At 41.3% G+C, this 20,960-nt stretch overlaps 1 protein-coding gene across 1 annotated transcript in view; it reads left to right on the top strand.

Annotated features, from left to right (window-relative positions):
* The window catches only part of edar (ectodysplasin A receptor), a 35,580-nt gene that overhangs the window by 7,429 nt on the left and 7,191 nt on the right, over positions 1–20,960 (top strand). The window contains exons 4-10 of the mRNA XM_079277702.1: positions 7,604–7,669; positions 11,754–11,873; positions 13,900–14,081; positions 15,804–15,889; positions 19,633–19,710; positions 19,877–20,002; positions 20,119–20,193. Of these exons, the coding sequence (XP_079133828.1) occupies positions 7,619–7,669; positions 11,754–11,873; positions 13,900–14,081; positions 15,804–15,889; positions 19,633–19,710; positions 19,877–20,002; positions 20,119–20,193 (718 nt within the window). The 5' untranslated portion in view covers positions 7,604–7,618. The remainder of the gene's footprint in view (positions 1–7,603; positions 7,670–11,753; positions 11,874–13,899; positions 14,082–15,803; positions 15,890–19,632; positions 19,711–19,876; positions 20,003–20,118; positions 20,194–20,960) is intronic.

The following is a 20,960-nucleotide window of genomic DNA, read 5'->3' on the forward strand; positions in this document are numbered from 1 at the left end:
TTTCATGTTCACAGGTAGAAAGGCGAAGGAGACACAGAGCAGAAACAGGGGAGGGAGTGTAACTCATCTTCAAAAGAAGTTAATACGGTTTTCTGAGGATTAAAGGGATGAAGGTAGAAAAAAGTAACAAAGCCAGTGCCTGCAGTCATGATCATCCTGTGGTAGACTTGAGCGAGTAGATCATTTATTGATTTACTCGTGGTAAGGTTACTACTTATGGGCGGGACTGTTTGGTGGAGGCTTATATCCACCACGCCTTACCAGAACCATTGGCCATGTGCAAGAATCATTTACATTTTGTGTAATGTATAAGATTGTAATAATTATTTTCGCAAATGATTTATTGGAACAACCTGGCGATCCAGTGGGAGATAAATCTAAACTAAAATGTCACTGTCAATTGTATCCCTACAGGGATACTGACATTTATTTTAAAGTTGTTTTTGTTATGGCACCTGGAAAAAGCACAAAAATAAATACTCACTGAAGTCGTAGCCTCGTAAAACAAAAGAGTAGTTCATAAAATGTGCTTTTTTCAAAATAGAAAAACATAAAAAGTGACAGTTTAATGAAACAAAAGAAAGTGTCTTACGTCATTGTATTCATACTATAAGTTCATGTTAAAATGACGAAAAGCACTGGAAAAGAGGTGTTAATGTGGAATAAGATGTGTTACCTATCAGTAGGATTTCACCCTGACAAAACAATGAACAATGAACAAAGATATAATTCACTGATGAAATACAGGCTATAAATTAGATCTATAATTTGCAGCATATTCTGTATCCGTGCACTGAGGTTCTGTATGCGCTCAACACTGATAGTGTGCACAGCGCTGACTGATGCAAGATGTTCTTGAAAGAGCAAACAAAAGGCATCTGACGATATGCACCAAATATTGCTGCATAAGTCACAGGCACCGGGACAGACGACTAAACAAGTAACTTAGAATGACACAGCGGGGTCTTCCGGGGACTCCAGGAGGTCCCCAGCTAAATGAGGAGGTAGCTGCATCTGATTATATTTTAATTTACATGCAATAATCCCAGCAGAAAACAAACCCTTTTCTAATCATGGGTTCCACTCTCACCATTATTACATCCCCATGCACAGCGCAAACAAACCAGCGCTCAATCAACAGTTGAAATCTCTGCAGGCTCCAGGGAGCAAGTTTAATCAAATTGAGGTTTGTGGTCTAATCTGTGTCCACTAAAGAGTCTTCTGTATGGGAAACCTACTTCAGTTATTCATCAATTTATTCTGGGAGAGCTGGCACTTCATGCCTTACATTGTGGACAAGCAGAATTGCCGGGTGAGGTCTTGAAAACCGTATAGTATGAGGGTTTGTGCCCTAAGATGAAGCAAAAAATGAATTGTTGGTGGTTCCGTTGGTGGTTCCGTTGGCTTGCAACGTTCAACCCTCTAAGTTAAGAGCTTGAATTCTTAAGTCTTCAGTTTTTCAGTGGGCTGATGAGGATTTGTGCTTCAAAGATCTCTCCATCCAACATGATAAGCTGCCGCTCAGACTACTAGAGTTATCCGCCTGCAAGAAAGACTCCAAGAGCCCTCCGATTAGTTTGAAGAACACACAACTATACGCTTTATCATTTCAATGTTGACAACTGAAATAAACAGAAATGAACAATGCGGATACTACACGGATTTATTTGACTGTAAACCAATGTTTCATCAGTAATTCTCTTTGAGTGAGGTCATTGTATTAGAGCTAAGCTGTTCAGTGCTAAGTGTTTTAAAGTACTGTATTGTCCAGAAACAAGGCAATGACCCGTCAGAGGAAACACCCTACGAAGTGCACTCTTCCCCCTAATATATAAAACTCTTACTTGATGTTATGATTTAACTTGTTCTGACAGCAATAAGACACACAGACGGATTCCAGGTTGCAGATTAGGCTTCCCACCTACAGCCGCTGCAGAATAAACAGAGACAGAGAGACGTTCTGCCCCAGCAGCTACAGAGGGGAGCAAGGGATCAGGGAGGGGAGACGATGAAAGACAGATCACCGGCAGGCAGAGAATCAAAGAGCCTACACTGACTGACTGGAGCTGGGATAGGTGTGTGTGTGTGTGTGTGTGTGTGTGTGTGACTTATTTTCATGTGCCGTAAGAGTTTGTTTTTCCTGCGCACGGAGTGGGAAGCCGTCAGTAAAGTCTGTAATTAAAGCAATCAAAGGATGAAGACAGATGAAGAAACATCACACGCAGATGCGCACGTATAGCAACTGGCCATGTATGTCCCTCTATTGGAGGTGGGATGATTTTCTGCTGCTTAAAAACATCTGCATATTATTTAAGGAATCAAGTATTTACATGAAGCTGTACTTCAGGTGTCATTTGAGCCATCAACCCTTCGTGTGGCTGATAAACCCCGACGCTGCGGTTGGACGGGGTCCGAGCAAACGGATGTTTAGTCAGCATACGACGGCCAGCTGTTGGCGCCTGTCTCCAAAGTTGGAAATCACTTTAATCACTGGTTTATTTCCACAGCAAACTTAGACGGTCATTATGTTGCAAATTCAACTTTTATCTATTTCTGGCTCATTTAGTTCCTGATATCTGAGCCTTGGTGGCTACTTTCTTCTTTGGACGTGCAGGGAGAATGGGAACGAACATTAACACACATGTCAGCAGTGCGGTGTGTGTGTGTGTGTGAGCCTGATAATAATGATTAGTGTACATTGTAACTATAGAGCTGTCTCTTCTGTTTTTTTCGAGCTTACTTGTTCAATCAGGGAGTTCTGTTAAGGCGTTGGTTTTTTTTGAGACACTCACGGTGTGATTCAGCCGAAAGGTGAAAGTGGTTGGTCGAATTTGACTGACAGCGCTGCCAGCACCCCTCTATTTACTCTCCAGCTCATAGAATGAGACGAAGTGCCAGCAGCACATTCCTCCTTCATAATTCACTTCTGAAAAGAAAGCCAGTGGGGGCATTTATGATTACTTAAAGGTGGATTGGCCAAATTCTTCAACACACAACATTCAGTGAACTGAGGTGTGTTTTGACGTCTATCAGGCCGATTATTTGAAGCACAGGTAGATGATTATGGTCGCTGTACAGTTAATGACATGGTATTATCCTGAATAAAATTGTCTCATTTCTTTTTCGGAAGATTATAGACGATTGTAAGAAGAGTTTCTCTGATTATAATATCCTGATAATTCGCAAATGGGTTCACTTTGTGGTCGGTGTTTCTGTAGCCTTTATCTCGGTGCTACTTGAGTGGAAAATCGGACAAGAAACAAATCAAAGTAAGTGGATAGAATCAGAGGCACAACCACCCAGTGTAAAGATTCAAATATATATCAGGAATGATGTTTGAGTGACTTGTTTACCAGAGCTGGTGGAGGTGCAAGTGGCAGACCTGATAGAAGGGAAATCCACAATCTTCATGGTATTCTGATTCATGTTTTATGTACAAAGACAGTTGTTTGAAGCGTTATTACTTGTGCAAATTCAGATCATCAATCTTGGTCATAATAACCATAATATTCCAGCATTTATTCATTCAACATTGTTGCACTTTTTTGCTAGTTTGTTCGTTAACGTCTTTGTCTTGAGATAGCGAGCTAAATATATATTTACTGATAAAGCACGAAGTTGTACACTTCGTACTGACATGTGCATGAAGCGGAAAGTTGTTAAAAATATAAAAATATAATATATATATATATATATATATATATATATATATATATGTATATATATATATATGAGAGTGTATTTAGGGTTAGAGCAGTAGCTGTTGTATGGGGCCAAAATGACATTTTATTTAGAGTGAGACACAGAAACTGACGAAATGGCCAAAGCGGTCAAATATTGGCAAGAATCCTCAGCTGCAGTAGCTTCAGTCAAACAATATCAGCATTAACAGTCCAATACGTGTAATCATTGTTCAATCATCCTTTAAAATGTACCCGATACAAAGACAGGAAAAAAATAAGTTAGAGAAGAAAGAGAACAATTTCAATGGAAAACAGATTTTCCTTTTAGAAATATCAAAACCAGGACGACAGAGACGGCTGAATACACATGCTGCTGATTTAATTGTCATCAGAAATGAATTGCCGTGGAAGAGCCCACAAACCCTCCTCTAACCTCATCCTTCATCTGTTCATTGGTTTGCTTCCTGGCCGACTTCCCTCTTCTCTGATTGGCCCTATTACTTCATCAGGCAGGAAGTCATTATCAACCAGCGTAATAAATAGATTGTACAAACACTGATGGTGGAACGTCGTTTCCCACACAATCCATGGGTAATCTTTTGGCTCTATGTGTCTCAATGAAATGAATGAATGGAATTAAATCGATGAGACGAGGAAAGAGCAATTTTAAACACTCGTTAACTGTTTTTGGTATCCATTTAATGGTCCAGTAAAACTAAGCAACAACAACAACATTTTTGGATTTTGGATTTTGGAGATATAAGTGAATCAAGCATTCCGCTCTGGGAGGACAAACTGCACTGCCGCAGACGAACCATGCAGTAAAAACCTTATACCCTAACTCCTTATAAAAGAACAAAGCATGTTCACCAGTATGAGTGTGGTGCCAGAGAAGTGACTGTTATTTTCAAGTAATAACCAATAATGAAAAGCTTATTTCCCCACAAGAAACACCCAATCACCTAATGTGTTCTTATTCAACCAATCAGATGCTCTATTTATCGGAATGTACACACAGTGTGCTTACACAGTGAGGTCTGAAGCGTTACCGCAGAGAAAACAAGCACAAGGATGAATAACGAGAGACTGACTGGCAGGTATGGGTGGTAGAGTGTCGAGACTCAACATTCACTGTCTACTTCATGTGCCTGTACAAGCTGATCTATGGGAATTTCCACCTACAGGGTCTAAACATCCCCATAATGACTTTTAGCTGAGTCGATCACATTTGGCTGTCATATTTAGCTGCAGTCCATATCGATACACACTTCATTCTGCTTTGAAGTTTTCGACATTACGGCATTATGCCTGTCACTGTAGGCTGGGGAACTCTGATGAAAGACTTCTTTTCAGTCTCATTAAATCGCATTGTATGGATTTAAAGGTCAACGGGTTTGTTATTGTGCATTTTTTTAATGAAGCGGAGTTAATCGTCTCCCCATAGTTCTGTATAATTTGGTCTCTTCGACTGACAAGAAAAGAGCAATCAAATGCAACCAAATGAAAAACAGAGATGAAGACAGGGCGAGTGAAGGGAGGAGGGAGGGGGGGGGGGGGAGAGAGGTGGCAAACAATGCTGCAGAAATAAAGCCTTCACGAAGTATTTATCCAGGAAAAAAAAGGCTGAACTGCTTTTCCTCAGTGCTTTCACACGCTCACACTGGGAGCTGCCCAGTACAGCGGCAGTGTTCTACGGGTGCCACAATGAACTGCGTATATGCTCTAATGACACCGCTAAAGACAGGAGGGCTATTTATCGGAGATTATGTGGTCGTTAGAAGATGAATACCCTCGGGGGGCAAAAACGACTTGGGCTGACTTTCATCTCCGACCTGCCCCGACAGAGAGCGCGAGGGTTAGCGAGACAGAGAGACAGAGAGACAGAGAGAGGGTGAAAAGAGAACAGAGTGTCAGAAGACACCGAGTCTTCAAACACAGCGGTGTGTGTGTGTGTGAGCGCATCACTTTAACCCCATAATGAGTAGCCTTGAGGGGGTCCACAGCCATTTGGCAGTTCTTCATTTCCTGATTTAAAAAAAAAGAAGTGCTGTCTACTCTTTTATCACTTCGGCAGCAACACACAACCCAATGCACACACACACACACACACACACACACACACACACCTACACACACACACACACACCGGTTGTGGTCTTCCCACGAGGACTTGTGCAATTAAGCCTATTTTGCCCTCAGAAACCAGCTCTGTGCGTATTTATACACCATATCTATGTGTTAATGTGTGTGTGCGTGTGTTTTGCGTGTGTGTGTATGTTGAAGCTGTAATTAAGCAAGATCAAACCCTCGGGGTCGGGGAATTAGCCGTCGTCGAAGATCAAAAGGTTTTTCACTGAAGTCTGTGGAATGGAAGAGTGAAATCAGAGGTTTAGAGCCAGACAGACTGATTTTGACCTCAGATAATGGCGGCATGTCTCTGTCTCTCTCTCTCTCTCTCTCTCTCTCTCTCTTAATGTGGATTTTGAGCATGATCTGATCAGTCAAAACAGTAACATGTTTTTTATGACAAAACTACAGTGTCAGTGGATTCGTTTTTTGGTCTGCCGCCCCTCATGGTTGCATTTAAGCAACTCACACTACATGGTGAAGGTTAGGGAGTGAATGCCTTCATGGTTAACAGAATAGTCTGTTGTCATAAAGAGGTCAAATACCGGAACACCAATCTGCCACTCAGACCTCCCACAGCCATACTTGTTGCTGTGCTGTCACGCTACTCACACTACAAAAGATAAACAATCGATTATTACTCATGCTGTTCCCCTGGCATGCTTAATATTATATTTTAACGTAGATTGAAAATGTAGATAAAGGTCAAAATGATCGAAATGTCTAAATAAATACATAATACGCTGACTGTGCCACCTTGGTCCCATGTGAGTCAAAAGTAATCAGACTTTAAGATTGTCTTCTTGTTTCAGTTTGAGGTTGAGCCTGGTTGTGTTGTCAGCAGGGTTTAGGGGATCACAGGGTCCACCATACAGCCAGGAAATCAGACAGAAGCCTTAGATCCAAGAAAAGTATCTATATACACATTTATACATGCATCTTTACTTCCTTCATATCATCAACACTGAAAAGAGACTCCATGAGAAATGTACTTAATAACAGTAATTACAGGTGCGTTTGTGTGTGTGTGTGTGTGTGTGTGTGTGTGTGTGTGAGTGAGTACATGCTTTAACTTGATGGTGTTTGCATTCTTTACTCATTCCAATGTACATAACTAGGCCTTAAAACCTTATTTAGCTGTGAAAATCAATGTTAAATTGGAAGATGGGAAAAATGGATTTGAAATATGGGTTCGTTATAAATTACTTTTGAAAGTATCGGCTTCTCAATGTTGGTCTGGTATAATCATTACAAAACTTATATTTCATCTTAATGGCCAGAAAATGTATCTCACTGAGTTGATCACAGGATTGTGCGTCAGAGTCCCTCAAGGCCTCATTGACACTTATATGCTGGAGTTTGTCAGTTTAGAACAGTGAATGTAACCTTGTAATTACTTGTAGATTAGAAGCAAATTATAAAAGAACAAAAAAAAAGAAAAGAAAGGAAAGAAGCAAATAAGAACTGAAGTAATTTAACACCCAGCAGCTCCACAGTGTTACAGGAAGCTGATAGAAGCAGCGTTCACTCAAAATGCTCTTTTCTGTCAGAGACCACACACACACACACACACACACGCACACACACACACACACACACACACACACACACACACACACACACACACACACACACACACACACACACTCAATGCCCACTGACAACACTACTGTTGGCAGGACCCCTTCGATTTCCGACTTTGTTGTTTTGTACGTGAAGTTTGGTGCAGAAGACTGATTACAGAACATGTTTGCTTTACAATCATTTCTCTTTGTCTTTGCTCTCGTCTCCAGGAAGAAGAAGCAAAAATGTCAGAGAGGAGAGTTCAGAAGAAGTCCATCTTTCTGTCCTCATTGTTGGTAAGTTTTCAGTCTTTGACTTTGTTTCATCTTAATTTTCCCAAATCCTCCTCCCTTAATTCTATTTCATTCATTTACCCGTGTTTCCTTTCCTCAGTTCTAATCTCAAACCAATTTCAGATGACCTGTAACTTTATTTTCATGAATTCATCACGTTCCCCTCCGTGGTCCTCCCTCTTTCCTCCTCCTTTTCTCATCTTTCACTCGTCTCTTCCTGTCTATCTGTTATGCCTCTGCTTCACATCCTTTTTCTTCTCCTTGCCCTCTTTCAAAATACTGTCAGGCAGCAGCATAACGCCGAAGCCATCATCGTATTTCTGGTGTCCTCGGAAACTCGTACTAGTCCATCGGTATGGATCGCAGCCACAATCTACTCCACACTTGGCACTGTGTCATGCAGACACTCAGCTGCTTGCACAACATTGCAGCACTTGTACCAATTAGTTAAACTGAGAGCAGATATCTTTATAATCTGACTGGGAATCTCGAGATTCTCTGCCTGTTTTGATGTCGAAACCCACTGGCAGAGTTCCCGACAGGCTCCTCCACCTTACCCTCCCTCTCTCCTGTTCTCTGTTCTATTCTCGCCAGTCACTGTGAGCACATGCAGGCTGACGCCGCAGCACTGAGTCAACGAGGAGGAGACATTTAGGACGGTGTCAATTTACTACGCCACCGATTAGTGGCATCAGAAATGTATTACTACACATTTTAAAATCACTTACTATATATAGAGACGACACCTTTGAGGAATATGTAGAACGATGAGAAATGACTGACACAGAGAAGTGTGCTGGCGGCGTCATATTGCACAATAGCACACACAGAGACGACGCGCTGGAGTTATCGATGTGTCAAAGGACGATGTGCTTCAGTCAGTGGTGGAGACTATTTCTACTCCATTCGTCCTTTTTACTTTACAAACTAAGACTTAACATACAAAACAAAAGAGGACTTTTAAAATATGATGCGTAAAATATCTACCAACAAATATCTAACCACCAACAGTACCGTATATACAACAGTCAAATGCCAATACATTAATTAACATGCTTTTGATAACTAATGTCACTTTGAACACGACATTTCTCTCTATTTCCTTATGTTTGACAAACCACACAACTGATGAATCAATCAAGAAAAAATCTGCAGATTAATCTACCGGTATATTAAAGATAATCTTTGCTGGCAGCCAATCCACCTCAACCAACTTCAGTAAAAGTCTGCTGACAGATTAATACATGAGTAATAAGTCTAATTATATGATAGTATAACACTCAGAGGGGCTTTTTCTGTATTGAGTTATTTTACTTTTGATACTTCCAGTACATTTTTACCTAACCCTAACCCTTTCAAATAATACTTCACTACTTTAACATAAGTAGCATGTGCAGTACAGTAGTTTTACTTAGAATGGAGTATTTTCAAAGTGTGGTGTTAGTACTTTTACTTATGTAAAGGATCTGGATACTTCCTCCACCACTGGTTTTGGTGAACACTCCGTGTAGTTTAAAATTCAACAGCATTGCTGCCAAATTGTAGTTGTGTGAGGAATAACAACGAGGACCCACTGGATCCTCTGTGATGAATGTGCAGAGATGAACGCTCCAATGTTTGAAAGACCTGACTAAATATCCTCCCAAAGCATTGTGGGATAGCTTGTTGCCCTGCAGAGAATATTGTGGGAAGTTGTCTTCCTTCCAGCTGTGGAGCGATGTGCAGAAGAAGATCATTACTGCCGTTTCTTCAGAGCCAAACAAAGTGCTGCTCCGTGCGTAGTTGCACAGATTGCCTGAGAAAGAACAATGCACACAATGCTTGCAAAAACACCCACAGTGACCCATAAATGTGCGACACACAGATAATTGGCAGATGATGTCGTACAACTGTCTTTGCTTTCAGCGTGCCGATTTGCACTAACTGTACATCAGGTGTGTGAGGTAAAGGTCAGTTTGTTTTGAATCTGGTACAAATTACAAACAGATAACTTGGCCACAGACGATTGTGCTCCATCCTGTGACACACAAACACACAGGCAGCGTGCATTTGTATATTTACTCAAACAGCGTCTGCTGTCATGAGATCATTATGAGGAAGAGAGAAAAGAGGGAGATATTGTTGAAACAACAGAGAGAAGACGGAGGGAGTTAGTCATGCACACATTTTCTTTGCGATCATTTTCTGGACTGCAGATGATTTTTTAAAAGTCAGTTAGTTTGTTTGGAAAAGAACAAAGTGTGCTGGTAAAACTATAAATACCAGCTGCTACTTATTACAGTGAACCACAATGACACAATGACACAATGACACACACACACACACAATGTACCCATAGTACATAGACACACACACAAACACTGGTATTGTGCAAACTCTCAACAATCATCTCCACTAAGCAAGGCAAAGAAGGCCCAGCAACGCCTGTACTTCATCAGGAAGCTCAAGCGAGCAGGAGCCCCCCCCCCCATCATGCTCTCATTCTACCGAGGCGCCACTGAGAGCATCCTCAGCAGCTGCATCACGCTGTGGTTCGGAAGCTGCACCGCCTCCAACCGCAAGAGCCTGCAGCGCATTGTGAACTCTGCCCAGAGGATCATCGGAGTCTCACTCCCTACACTACAGGACATTTACAACACCCGCCTCACCCGCAAAGCACTCGGCATTGCGGGTGACCCCACCCACCCCTCCAACAGCCTCTTCAGCCTCCTGCCTTCAGGGAGAAGGTTCCGCAGTCTCCGTTCGAGCTCTACCCGGCTGAGGAACAGCTTCTTCCACCAGGCGGTCAGGATGCTGAACTCTCTCCCTCCCTCTCTCCTCTCGCTCCCCCTCTCTCCCCCCCTGCCATCTCTCCCCTGACCTCTCTACCCTCCCCCTCACCCACCTTTCCCCACTGCCTCAAATGGAACATACCAGGACATCTACTCCCCCTCACACCCCTTCCCTCATCCAGCACCAGTCACTTTTTATCAGCACCAGTCACTTTTTATCAGCACCAGTCACTTTTTATTCTCTGCTGCTACTTGTTTAATCCTTTATCTAGGCCCTTATGTTCTTAACTTTATTCTATTTTATTCTATTATATGTTATATGTTCATGTCTATATTACACTGTGGGACTGCGAGAAACGGCATTTCGAATTTTCTGTATGCATAACACATGTGGAAACTTTGACAATAAAGTGAACTTTGAACTTTGAACACTAATCTGAGTAACAAAGACGAAGAAGTCTGGAAATTTGGCGTTTGTTGCTTTTTGAGAATAAAGATGTTGATGTTGATTATTTTCCAGTTGGTTTCACTATTTAAATCAGCCATCATCTTCTGCAGTCATTTATCTCGGCTGCTGTTGCACTGTGAATGGTTTTGGTCCAACTTGCTGTATTTAAATCCCTTAGCAGAGGTATGCGCAATTACAAAAATGGAGGTACAAACATATTTTTCGACAGTTTATTTGAAGATTTTTTTATTAAAAGGATGAATGATTGTTGGTATCCGCATTGTTGATCTGTTGGTCAGACAAGTACGCATTATCTAACGCATTACTGAGAACTTGCGTTTGGTGTTTGTCTTTTTTGACATCCTTAAAATAAATGACTTAATCAAATACCATGTATCAAATACATAGGCTACAGATTAATAAAAACAACGGTAGTGTTATGAAGTCAGCTGAGAACTCATTGAAATGGTTAAAAACAACAACTAATAAACAACAGTTCAAAATCCTTGTTAATAAAAGACTCTGTAGAGAACTACATTTTTCCAAATTCAAATAAAAGCCTTGAATGTATTTATCTGTATACATGTTTGATGTAGTATTGACAACATAAATACTTCGTTCAATATTACAACATATGCAAAAATAAATCAATATCTACAATAGTGAATTCACAAATGGAGACGTACAACCCTCAGTTCCATTATTCCATGGAGCGAGTAGCATGTTTGTTTGAATGCATGCAAAATGTTATTCATATGTCATGCAAGAGTCTCACTTTCCCCATCTGTCTTTCTCTCTGTCCTCCCCCCTGTCTGTCCTCCCCCCTGTCTGTCCTGCCCCCTGTCTGTCCTCCCCTCTGTCCCTCCAGTTGTGTTGTATGTTTGCTAGTGCGGAGTATTCCAGCTGTGGAGAGTACGAATTCTTCAATCAGACCAGTAACAGTTGCCAGGCCTGCCCTCAGTGCCAACCAGGACAAGAGCCGCATATGGTGAGAGAGAGACACACACACACACACACTCACATGCATGAAAACCATTGGTTTGTCTCTATAATTAAGTGTCTTTTTCATGCACCTATACTTTTTTAAGTACATATTATAATTAGTCGTTGCAATAAATTGGGAGCGGGATAAAGCTGCCATTTAAAATTGTAACTACAAAATTGATAAATAGCATGAAAGCTGACTTTGTGAACCTTTGCGTCACTTTTGTTCAGACCACCCACAATACACACACACACACACACACACGCGCACACGCACGCGCACACATAGCTGCACAGTGAAGAGTGCCTAAATTGAAGTGAACAATTCCTCATGGTTTATTGCTCTCGCTGACTTCGATGTGAAGGCATGCGTTACAGTGAATGACTTGCAGTCGTCACATAGCGCTTCAGCCTCCGTCAGTCAGTCTGCCGACGGCCAAAGAAAACAGAGAGCAGGTTTAACGCTTCAGTTGGCACTCCGGGGTGCCACACCTTCTTAAGAGAGACGGCGGCACTCAAGGCTGAACAAGATGAGTTATAGTCTCTCTGTCATTTATTTGGGTGCAGCAGTATACTCAGATTTTCTTATCTATATTATGCTGCTGAATGACAAATTAAGGGATCATCAACGTTATTACAGTTCATCCTTACGGAGACACGGCCATCTGTGAGATGTTTAATCAGCGAGATGAGAGTCCCCTTTGCACTCTCTCCTGCCGGTCTGATCCTCTGGGTGCCACAGTCTGTAATTCATGTGTTATTTTGTTCCCCTCAGCTTGATGTGCATCTGTGTGTGTGTGTGTGTTTCTTGACACCCTTTTAATCATGGGATAACCACAGGGTTCATCCTCACAACAGAGACTTCAGAAAGTACACACTTACACACACAGACATCACACAAGACATCCAAGGAGGCTTTTAAAGGGCATCTTGTATCCAGATTGTGTGTGATGGAGCTGGATTACATTTCCATCTTAGTTTACATGAACATACACAGAAAGAAACTTATATTTCCTTAATTTTTAGTGAGTGATGAGAGGCATGGCGACGTGAGGACTCATAACATGCATTCATAACATGCAGCGGCTCAAATTTGCCCGGGACTTTTATAGCATTTCATCACCCTCATTTCCCTTCTTTACCATCCCTGTCAACTTTCAAAATAAAGGCAAAAAAAGCCAAAATATTCCCTGATTGTTGTCAATTCCAGTTGCTTTTTTACCTCCCTTATTGTAGCTTTGAAAGGAAAGAACCTTTCAATCAGAGCGGCTTTTAGAGAACAAACAGAAGCTGAACCGTGGCGATCCTGTGTCATGAAAAAGATCCAAAGCGAGTTTTAACCAAAAGCGACTAGATCCTGCCGATAGCTCAGCAAAGTTTCATATCAAACAGTCACGCTGGGACCTACGGACGTCAAACAGAAGGGAGGGAATATTAGATTTCTCTGAGAGTCAGTCTGCTGTACCGCAAAGCTAAGAGGCATAGGCTTGTTTGAATAGACGGATGAAAGTAAGAGGGAAACGAAAGATGAAAGAGAGGGAGCAAAACACAGAGTATGTTTTTGTGTGTGTGTGTGTGTGTGTGTGTGTGTGTGTGTGTGTGTGTGTGTGTGTGGCCTGTTTGGCCTCCCAATGTGAGAAATTAACTTGCGGAGATGGGAGGAGATCGATGATGACAGAATGATGGGTTGGTCATCTTAAACACTAGAAGGCATGGGAAGCTGTACACACACACACACACACACACACACACACACACACACACACGCACACACACACACACACACACACACACACAAACACACACTTAATGTTGCCTCTGTGACCAATCAATTCTCTCTTTTGTCATCTCAAAACAGCAATGTCAAGGATAGAAACAGATGTGTGTGTGTGTGTGTGTGTGCTTTTTTGAATGTGTGTATCTTGTTGATCTAAAGGCTGTTGAGTTCATTTCAATTTGCATTATATCAAACGAACTATTGGAGAGAAATATGAACCTAATGTTTGAGTGTGTGTGTGTGTGTTTTGCAGGCCTGTGGCTACGGTGTGAAGGATGAGGACTTTGTCTGTGTGTCGTGTCCACATGGGAAATATTCCAAAGGGAAGTATGAGATCTGCAGACGGCACAAAGACTGCGACGCGCTCTACAAAGCCACTGTTCGCGTCGCGGGAACTCCGGACAGCGACGCTGAATGTGGACCCTGTTTACTCGGGTAAACAACACAAACACACAAACTGTACAAGATTCACAACCCATTTGAATTTAAGTTGCATTGTACAACTTAAAAACAAACAGACAGCAGGCATTTACTGCACAATTGAAAAAGAAGTGCCACTGAAGCAGAATGCATGTTCACTGCCTTGCTTAAAGGTGCCCAAACCAAGTTTCTATTTAAGAAAATGGCGGTGAATGCATTTCCCTCCTCATAAAACAAAGCCATTTGAAACTTTTACATCTACGTTTACTTGCCAACAATCTTTTTTCTCTTGGTGCACTGCTGCATTTCTTGGAACACTTAACATCAAAAACTCAACATCAGGAAAACATTGTCCATCAGCATTCAATGTCTTTGAGCACCAAGCATCATGCTGTTATCACAGAGTCCGCCTCCTCTTTTCCCGCCGGAGTCCTGTGCTCTGTCCTGCGGTTTCGCCCATTAGGTGCTGCTTTATCCATGATGTCATGATGAAGCCAGGTTTCTGTAAAGATGTGGGCTCAAAAGTCACCGACCTCCCGCCACTGGGATAGCCAGGAGTAGGCTGGGTAGTGGAGTAGCCTCAGGTCATAGCTGAGTTAGCTTAGCTTCCATCGCGGCTCTTTTCAGGTTTTCAAGGTTTTGTTTTTGCTCAGGAACACTGAGTTTGGTCACGTCTAGGTCTGCATCTGTACTGTATGCGCCGTACTGCATGTATGGCTGTTGTAGTCAATGGCTGTTAGAAGCAGAACTGAACATGCCTGAACAGCAGCAATACAGTTCAGTTGAAGTCTGTATCTCAGCAGAGAACCTGGAGGAGAATGAGAATGAGTCTGTTGTGACAGACATGTCTATCTGCTGGTTTCCTTGGAAGGAACTTCAGTCGCACTTTAAAATAATTCATGTTTTTGAGCCATCATTAAGCAATGAGTTGACATCGACTTAATTAAATTGCAAATGTAATATTTGTAAGGGCTCATGAAGATGAAGAAACGTGGTCTGAATCTTTTGTTAATGCTTTTCATCTGGGTACAACAAACTATGAACTCAATTCTTGTTTTAAATTTTACGATAACTAATCGATACAATGTGAGAGGGAATGTATTAGTAATTCATTGCGTTGTAGCTTGTGCACGTTTGCTATCCATTCTCTAGTTTAAGTCTTTTGTAAGGGTTTAATACAACTAAGGTATAAAAACATCTACAAACAAGAAGCAGACCTTTTGCAATCCTAAATCAATCACCAGCAAACAAATCAACTCAATCATTCTCATCTTGTGACGCTGAAGTGACCAAGAGCACGAGATTGAACCGGCATCGGCATCAGATAATTACCTGCATGCCGCACACATTATGTAAATACTGCTGGTGTTCTCAAGCCGAAATGATTTAATACCACCACCAGTCAGTCACAGACCCGACTCCCGCTCGTCTTTCCTCTAATAGACTCTTCATGATTCATCTTTAGTGCCTTCAGGGCATCAATTATGTACATTTCTTCACCGGGGCAAACTTTTAACCTCAGCTGCTTCCCCATACTTATGCAGCGTGAAGGTACAGTATGTCTACAAGGAGGCCACGCATTGTATACACACCTGCTGTGCTTGCAAATAGTGCTTGAAGAATTTTAAAATGTTCCTTCAGCTATTGTTCCCCAGTAAGTTTAACCAGGTCTAGTGTAGCCTAATTATATAGTCTGACAAGTTGCTGGTTTATACTCATGTACTTTGTGTCTCCCAGGTATTACATGCTGGAAAACAGACCCAGGAACCTCTACGGGATGGTTTGCCATTCCTGCCAGAACGCACCACGCAACACCAAAGAATGTAAGAACAACCTCTTCACAGTTTAATTTCTCCCTCCCCTTCCTTCCGCTCACTTCCAGCCTTTCTTCCCAACAACCTTTTATTCTCTTTTGAACGATGAATTCCCCCTTTTTTCTTTTTCAACATTTTATTGCGACAGCTTTCTCTGTCCTAACACGGACCTGGTTTCCGTCGGATTCAAAGCTCCCGAACATTAAAGTTTTCTGTCTAAATTAAAGGAAATAAAAAGGGGGCATGCTGTGCAAAAGCAGATGTTGAGCCTGGAGTTAGTTTGAGGGAACAATCGGAGGTCAGACGTTGTAGTTAGTTCTCCCGGAGCCTCTGGTCACCGTCCTCCTCAGTCAGCAGGCCTCGCCGATGGACACGAAGGAGTCGAACAACCCCAACTTCCCCTTTTTGCATCCCTATTTTCTGGCTCCAGAAGGAGGTTTGGCAGCTTATCCATTAACCTCACTGCCTCACTGATTACCCTGCATACCTGACACAACAAGCATCTATGTGCGTCTGTTGCTGCGAACACATCTCTAGACGATAATATTTACTAGAAGTTTTTTCTGTCTCGCATTCACTATCAGCCTCCGCAGTTCGGAAACGTTTCCTCACAGTTGCGAAAAAAAAAAGCGTGAATGTTGTCGAGTGGCAGTCAAGCGAAAAATAAGTTTCTGATATTTTGCAGATTGTATAGTTGTGACTGTGGTGGTAACACATACAGGAATATTGCAACCAGATGATGCAGTGTGACCCGTGAAGCTGCAGGAAGCAAAAGGGTCAGATTGTCAGATTACATTATTGAAATTCAGTTCAGCATTATAGTTTATTGTACAGTATTTTACATCTCCTCATGCTAAATCTGAATACATTGTCAATCACCACAGTGTCTCCTTTGAGTTTATCACTAATGTTGATTACAAATAGCCCCAATGCATTCTTTTTTCATTTTAAATTGCATTAATAACTTTAAGGTCATCGGTTTACTTTAATTTGTCGCTCTTAGCGTCCTGCCGTCTTCTTCCCAGGCATCTGCACTACCTTTACATCTATGTTATGAAGTCAGTTAGTTTGAAACTCTAAATCTTTTTAGGACACTAAGATAATTCTTAAATGTCCTCTTGTGTCCTTTATAATGATACAAAAAGCCTGAGATATAGTTAACCCCACCATGAAAATGAGAAGGAGATTAGACCTCAATCCATTAGAACATAATCAGATACAGATAACGGTCTTCACGGACAAAACGAAATGTACGTTTTATCAAGAACATTTAGTTCGAAGATCTGTCTCAAAATGAAATCGTTGTCGAACTGAAAATAACCTTTCAGTGGCGGTAAGATGAATAGACTTTCAAGACATTTAAGGAATTTTCGATACTTGTCAAGATGAGTATTTATTGCAGAGTTGGAGGTGGATATTCTCAACGTCCTGCCCTCTGTGGCTTTGTCCACATGTGACAAATAGATCACATTGATCTGACAAAATGGGATGTGAATAGTGTCTTTGTTCTCTCACTGATACTCCAATGGGAATGATATTTATGGGCCCATAATTGCTCAAAAACCCCAGTGAGTGTAATTGAAGAGGACGGAAATGAATGGTATTGTTATTGTGTCATATTTAATGAGTGTGTTATGAAAGATAAAAAAAGAAAAAAAAGAAGCAGCCTGCAGAGGAGAGGGTGTGTGTGCGTGCGTGTGTGTGTGTGTGTGCGTGTGTGTGTGTGTGTGTGAATAAACACTTGCTTTTCAACAGCAACCTAATTGTTTCTCCAAGGCATAGAAATGAGTGATTGAATGATACTGTGCAAAAAACAAAGGTAGAATTATATTATTATTGAGATACTTTTTGGGGTATTTGTGCTTGCTTACTACAGAGTTGTATTTTTTTTTAAATATAAGAAACTAAAAAATGCACAACTTCTTATGTGCAAAGGGAGAATAATCTGACAAAGGAGTAATTGCTGTTGTTTTATGATCAATGATAAGAGATGATAAGGAGATGCAAAACAGACAATAAGAAATATTAGAAAAACAATCATAACTTTTAAACTTTTAACACAAGTTATAAATGCAGTAGTCTATAGTTTTCTGAAAGAAGTTTGATTAGTTTGGATACAAGATTAAATCACAGAGAGCATTCGCCATTTCTCCATTCTCCACTTCTGTCAAGTCAGCCTGTGGTACATTTGAATTAAACCCTCTTTAGATGTTGGAAAACTTAAAAAGTATGCACTCCCAACAGTAAATACAAAAAGGAGCAGAAGGCTGGGAGTTCTACTTGCTCAGGGTGGAGACAGGCTGACACTCGCCATGTAATCTGTAAATTACCCTGGCTCCTGCCTCGCTCTGTGTGTGTGATAATTAAAACTTTAGTGGGTATGTGAAAGAAAGAAAGATGATTAGCGTGTTACTGCTTGCGCTGATGCTACTCTTTGGCAGGCAGACGACACGAGTCTGTCCTTCAATTTTCACCGCCACCTTTTGACTTTTGCTGCCATTTTCCAAACAGGCACCAACACACATTAATACTTATCTCACTATCGAGAGACATCGGAAACTGTAATCTTATTATTCTTGTACGTGTCTACAGAGACAGTATTATCAGAAGCTAATCTTCGCCTCATTCCTGCTCACAATCTTACCTCAAACAAAAATGCTTTGATGTCTTTTTTAAAATATATTTTCCTCTCAGTTTGTCTGGTCTTGAGTACCCAGATTGCCCTGCAGAATTATCATTTTGCAGTGTGAATTCAGGCTGAGAGACATGATCAAGAGACCAAACCGCAAGACGCTAAACAAAATTCCAGTTCAAGCTCATATCCTGATCCAGAGTGTAAACACACACTCAGAGTTAATGTCTGCAACCACAGGGCACTGATGTGTGTGTGTGTGTGTGTGTGTGTGTGATGACATGAGGTGCTGAGACCACGGGAAGCATCAGGGCACATGCCAAAGAGTTCTACAGTGCGTATCAATTTGGTGAAATAAAAGACAGATTAAAAAGGCTGATTTATGAGCCGTCAGGAGTTTATAGCTCCATTAGGAAAGTGGGAAAACAGTCGATGAATAATTCAGAAAAAAGAGACAGAGGGGAAGAACGAGCAAGACATTTGGACGGAGAGCTTCCTCTATTCCAAAATGATGTCATGGAACACTATTGACATGCCGTAAACCTGCCGTAAACAACATGTGACATAAACCAGTGACAGGTGGCATGTTGCCTCTGCCAGTGACAAATGTCCAAGCCTGACAGTATTTCTGGTGCTTCTCTTTTCTGTTGTATTCTGTCATCTCTGGAAGAAAGTGGTGCACCGTTCATCCAACTTTAAAGGAAGAGTTTAACATTTTCTGAAATAGTTATTTACCTTCCTCATGAGAAGATTGATATGACTGTGCACGGTAAATATGTAGCAACAGCCAGCGGCTGATTAGCTTAGCTTAGCACAAAGACTGGAAACTGGGTGAAACAGCTAGCCTGGCTCAGTTTTAAAGTAGCTAAATCTGCCCACAAGAACCCCTAAACATTTACATGTTTAATCCATATTTAGCTAGCTGTTTCCAGTCTCTTGCTGGCAGTACTTTTATGTTTAACTGATAGTATAAGAGTTGTATTGATCTTCTCATAATACTCATGACAGGAAAGTGAATAAGCATATTTCCCAAAATGTCAAACTATTCCTTTAACCATGATTGCTGTGTTAGCCCTGTGATAGTAGCTAAGGTAGCTATGTGTCTGTGTATGTTTCACAGGCATGGCAACCAGCAGGCCAAAAGAAAAACCGATTATTGACCCTGGCAGCACTACTGTGTTCCCTCATCTACATAAAGGTAAACACAAATAAACACTGGCAGAAATATGTAAGTTTCATCTATCTACAACTATCAATTTCTTTCCATGTTGTCTCTTTCTCACACACTCTCTCACACACACACACACACCCTCACACACTTAAATCATTAATACCACTTTACATCATTTCCTCCAATGTTTCAGATTCCAACGGACAAGGTCACCTAGCAACGGCTCTCATTATCGCAATGTCAACCATTTTCATCATGGCCATCGCCATCGTACTCATCATTATGTTTTACATCCTGAAGGCCAAAGCGAGTAGTCAGGGTGAGACTGACACACACACACACACACACACACACACACACACACACACACACACACACTCTCATGTTAAAGGTTGGCATCTGTGTGTGACGTTCCTTGTGTGTGCTCGTCTACAGCGTGTTGTTCTGGACAAGTTGTGAAAGCGGTGGAAGCTCAGACCAACAAACAGGAAGACAAGAAAGACGTCCCTGGTGAGACATGACACACACACACACACACACACAGATACACATTTCATAATTGATGAGCTCACGCAGCATTTAAGCTTCTTAATGACTTCCTGTTTGGTCTCGCTCACAAACTGACTTAACGCTACCTCCCATCTGTATTCTGTCCTCATAATTGGGTGTCTTGTTTAAATGCACGCGAGTATCCTGGGTCATGAGCCTTATCCTGGTTTTGATTTTATACCTGATCTTGTTATTAATATCCTTGTACACATGATTCTAACATTATCCACATTGTTGGCCATACGCATGGCCACCACGATAAGGGCTTTGATCAGGGTTCATGAAAACAAGTGATGTTATCTAAATGCCAAAAACACATATTTGTAATACTCAAAAAAAGTGTTTAATAAGTAACATACTCGTGAGCAGGTGAGGAACTCACTGTTTGAGCTCCAGACCAAGTGAAGCAATAGTGCCAATAATTACACTTTTGTCTTTGAGAAAACTGCACATGAACATGACAGACATGACACATGAACATTTTTAGAAACTATAATTATTTTTCATTTTTAAATCAAGGGTGAGCGGTAAAAGCCAAAAGCACTTGAGAATAAAAAGTAGCTGTAGTTACATTATTGAGATCATATAGAGTACAAACTACAATGTATTTCCTTTGTAATTCAAAGAGTAAAAAGACAAAATGCAGAAACCAAGTAAAGCATGCATATAGAACCATTCCGTGACTGTTTATGTGCAGACCATCTGTTATTTCCTCACTAAAATTCTCT

Source organism: Melanostigma gelatinosum (genome assembly GCF_949748355.1).
Source record: "Melanostigma gelatinosum genome assembly, chromosome: 10".
Classification (NCBI taxonomy): Eukaryota; Metazoa; Chordata; class Actinopteri; order Perciformes; family Zoarcidae; genus Melanostigma; species Melanostigma gelatinosum.